The sequence below is a fragment of the Pundamilia nyererei genome, unplaced genomic scaffold, assembly GCF_000239375.1.
Source record: "Pundamilia nyererei isolate P.nyererei 1_Seehausen unplaced genomic scaffold, PunNye1.0 scaffold00095, whole genome shotgun sequence".
NCBI classification, from domain to species: domain Eukaryota; kingdom Metazoa; phylum Chordata; class Actinopteri; order Cichliformes; family Cichlidae; genus Pundamilia; species Pundamilia nyererei.
The window spans coordinates 2,429,378-2,433,842 of record NW_005187496.1 but is presented as its reverse complement, the minus strand read 5'-3'; the positions used below and the strand labels follow the sequence as shown (position 1 = coordinate 2,433,842).

General features: G+C 37.7%; 1 protein-coding gene across 1 annotated transcript; it reads left to right on the top strand.

The window, feature by feature from the left end:
- The first annotated feature begins 933 nt into the window (after nt 1-933).
- Nucleotides 934-3,564, top strand: LOC102204130 (uncharacterized). Its single transcript, XM_005739977.1, has 4 exons — nt 934-956; nt 1,175-1,759; nt 1,832-1,948; nt 2,598-3,564. Exons 1-4 carry the CDS (start codon nt 943-945, stop codon nt 3,535-3,537), a joined length of 1,656 nt encoding a protein of 551 aa, XP_005740034.1. The 5' UTR covers nt 934-942; the 3' UTR covers nt 3,538-3,564.
- The last annotated feature ends 901 nt before the right edge of the window (nt 3,565-4,465 follow it).

The following is a 4,465-nucleotide window of genomic DNA, read 5'->3' as shown; positions in this document are numbered from 1 at the left end:
GTCAGCAGACTGAAACAGAAAAAAAAAAATACAATTTTATTTAATAACAGTATTTGTAGCGACTGTTAGCTAATCTGTTAGCATGAGCAAGCTAACTTTAAGGAATGTTTAACAATGTGAGCTGCTCTGAGAAACAAATATAAACACACTTATTATAAGCTTGATAACTTACCTTGTTATTCTTCAAAAGAATAAATATGAAGTTCAAAAAATAGTCTAAATCAAAGCACTCTGATGCTTTTGGTGTCTTGGTATCCTACACTGTATCACTGCAGGGAACAATAAGTTTTGTATCGCAAATGCACAGGGCCAAGCAGGTACTCGTCCCTGTTTTCGACAGACTTGTCACAGTTATGCTGCACAGTAACTTAAAACCAAAAACTTAATTATAAAACACCTAATAAAAAGCCAAGCCCACATTTAGGACCTTTCTTTATTGAGTCTGTAATTTCTCTTGTAAAATGATTTAAAATGAAGAAAGATGTTGATTACATAGCCAAAAAACAAAATCACTCACTAAAAGGTAATAACAGTATTGCTGTCACCCTATGATGAGAATAGATGAGATTAGAGACAGGAGTTTAAAGAATCAGTTTAGGGAGCTAAAAACTGTAGAGTTGTGGTATTCTCTGTGGATATGTTAGTGACTCATTTTTAATATGAATAAAATATTGATTTCTTGATTTGATTGATTTGTAGAGAGTATAACCAGACCTTTAAGACTTAACGACAGAAGAGGGTGTGGTTTCTCTGTAGTATTTATATATCAGGAGTGAAAGCAAAACCAGCCAAACTTACCTGAATGAAGGTTTTAAAACAAAGCTCCCCAACCATACTAACTAATATCTCTGCTTTAATTAAAACATTTTCAAATCCTACCCTTTTTTTTCCTGGCAAACAAAATAAACCAGAAGAAGACAGTGTACCACGTGAAGGCAAAGGATGTCGGGGAAAAGGTAAAGTGAAAACTATCTATGCTACAGCTGGCCATATTATATACTGCAAAAACATAAGTATAAGCTGCACGGTTAATTGTGCTAATAAGAATAAGAATGAACAATAATAAGTTTTAAAAAATCAGCATAATCATTGAATGAGGAAAGACATTTTTTCTCTGTTTTGCTAGATCAGCCTTGATCAGTCAACATACAGACAATATTGTTTTGTCTTATAGAAAGGAGCTGCAGACGGCCTTATGCCGCTACATCACAGACACCCTCACCTACATCCACACGGTGACAGGATTCTGTGAGGGGTTCTCTAAATGGCTGCTGTGGACAGAGACTGAGTTAGACACCTTGATGGATATCAAAGATGGCATTGACGCACTAGACCTGAAAATCACACATGTTTACAATTTAGAGGAAAAGTGCACGGCCTTTCTGAAATTCATAAAGAACAAAGTAAGTGCAGATAGCAGGCGGGAAAAGCTGGAGAAGGAGCTGACTGAAGTGTTGGAGTACGTTTTGAGAGGCCAGGAGAAACTCCAGCCTTTCTTGGATGCAGTGGAGAAGCTGGCAGTCACCTCACAGCAGGTATTTGGAGAAAACCAGGAGTTACACCTGCCTGAAGGGATCAGACTTGAACATATTCAGTCTGTCATCAGTGCTGCACAACAAATCTGCCCTCTGCTGCTGGAGTTTAAAAGAGATTCAAAAGTCTTCTTCCGCCCAAAACTTGAGAATGTGGATGTGCTGGCATATCAGCTGGACAGATACATAGTGACCTCCCAGAAAATCCATGAGAAGCTGGAGGAAAGGTAACATCTAATAAAGAGCACATTTTGTTTTGAAGCAAGAACACATAAGAAGTGTAACTGTTTCTTCCACAGTGCCATAAATGATATCTGGCTGAAGAGCACAAAAGCCGTGGTAGACTTGAATGTGGATTTGTCTGAGGCTGGCATACAAAGTATGCTTCATCATATTTATCTGCTTGAAGAAATCAGGTAACTCTATCAGTACACAGCATCACTCACAAATCTTTATCTGTCAGAATAATATCTGAAATTCCATATCTCTAAAGTGAGGCGTTTATGATGCTATTTATGGTCATTTGAGAGATTTAAAGAAACCATTGTGAATAAATGGGTCAGCAAAATAAATAGATTGTTTTTAAGTTTAATAAGGATTTTTGTCAAAACATTACCAGGTTAATTTTGTACCTCAAAAAATTGAAAAAAGAAAAGATTGTAGAACATTAACAAATGCACCATAAATGAACAGCTGGATGTTTTCACTAATACTAGTGGTCCAACTAGAACTTAGCTCACAATAAAAGAATCTATCAAATTATTTCAATTAAAGAAGAAAATGCAGTTCTCTTTGTTTGTTTGTTTTTAAACTTTGGAATTATTTTTCAACAAAGACTACAAATGGATGGCTGTTGGCAAACACCTACTGGAAAGGTTGTTACCATCAGATGTCAACTGCACACTCTCAGTGAAGGGGTGATTCTTCAGCCCCTTTAGTTGCTCCAACCTCTTTTGGTGCACTCGCTTGGGATTTGAGCCAGCACTGCCTTCTTTTCACATCTCATTGTTTCCATCCTTTACTAAAATAAGGTTTTTAGTCTAACTTTAATTTTGGCATTTTCAGGATGGACCCAAACTTCCGAATGGTGTTCATGTTCAAGGAAAAGGCTGGTGAGGATTTCATCAGTAAGTTTGAAGAACACCAGCCCAGGATGTTGAAGTTCCTAGATGAGCTGGAGCAGTGTGCTGTTCAGCTAGACAAGATGAGTAAGGGTTCAAAGATCTCCAGTGTGGCAGGCAGTTCAGCAGGGGCGATTGGTGGTGTGCTGTCCATTGTTGGCTTGGCGTTAATTCCTGTAACAGCAGGAGCATCACTAGCATTGACAATGACTGGTGTTGGGCTGGGAATCACCAGTGGTCTTAACAGCATTGTGACCACTGGGGCAGAGATGAAAGTTAATCATAAGCATCAAACAAAAGCTGGTGAAGTTTTCAAGAACTTCATGGAAGATGTACAGATTCTTCAAGATTGTCTGCAAAACGTGACCGATCAACGAGTGTGTGGAATAGAAACAAGTAAGGTAGAGATGGCTGTGGGAGTAAGCAGGATTGCATCTAAAGTTTGGACTGTTGGAAAGGGCACTTTTGACTTAGTTACTGATGCTACCTCTGCTGCCAAAGTGTTTCCGAGTGCTGGTAAAGTTTTGGCTCAGGAAGGAAAAGCATTACGTAATGCAAGCAGGCTGGCCTCAGATATCCCAGATATTGGTGAGGCAGCTCTCAAAGGATCTCTTGCTCTCTCAAAGACATCAAGGGGTGGGTTCATCGCTCTCAATGCTCTCTTCCTTGGCATGGATATTTTCTTCATCTACAGAGACGGCACCAGTCTGGCAAAAGGCTGTGAGGCAAAAGTTTCGCAGGTCATCCGAGCCAGAGCTGCACTTTGGAGCTCAGAGATCGACTCATGGCAGAAGATTTGTGACTCTCTGAAGAAAGGTCTTCGAAAATCAGAGAAAAACAAAGGCATCCTTGAAAGTCCATTTTATCCTGAGACAACAAGCTAAATCTCCATAGAAACAGAAAGTATAATCTCTGAGTAAACAGATAATACTAAAATATATGTACTGTAAGGGTTTTCTTTCTTTTCTTTTCTTTTCTTTTCTTTTCTTTTCTTTTCTTTTCTTTTCCTTTCTTTTCTTTTCTTTTCTTTTCAAAAGCTGGAACCAGTTTTTAAAGCTCAATGTCCAATAAGTCCTTGTAATGCAATGTTTTTTTAGTATGGTATTTCTTTCTTCTTTTTCTTTCTTTTTTTCTTCTTGTTAAAGTGAATACCTGTTACTACAAGCCTATCACTTCCAACAAGATAATGATTGGCATATGTTGCATTTAATCTTTATAAACCCAGTGTGTGATCACTCAAACTGGGTTTGTATGTTGTAATGTATTTTAGTTTGTTATCTCCAAAAGTTGATTCTGTTCATCTGGACGTAGCGTTTTGGAGATTTACTTTCCTGGATGATTGAGAATGCATCAAGAGGTTTAGTTTGTTATGTTTGTATTGCATATCTGTACACTATCTGTACACTATCACTTCGATAATATGTTTTGTTATCTTTTTTTTAAACTCGATTAGCAAAAACAAATTTTTTACAGTTCTTTCCAATTGTGTATACATTAAAATGGAACTATATAAGCAATTACAAAAATGTAAAGCTCATTTTAAATCACAGTTTTGTAAATCTCTGACCTCAAATGTTCATCATTTTGCACACTTGGTTCACTTCGAGGTGAACTGGCCTTCAAATCAACACTTTTGATGGTAATACTGTTCAAAAGTCTCGAGTGGCCTTTCATTTCTTTATATTTTGTTTTCAAGGTGTCAGACATTCTTGCAATTTGTTAAGTGGTCTTGAACGATTGTTTTCCAGCTTTTAAGACCTCTGAAGTATCCATCCATCCATCTTCATCCGCTTTATCCGGGGCCGGGTCGCG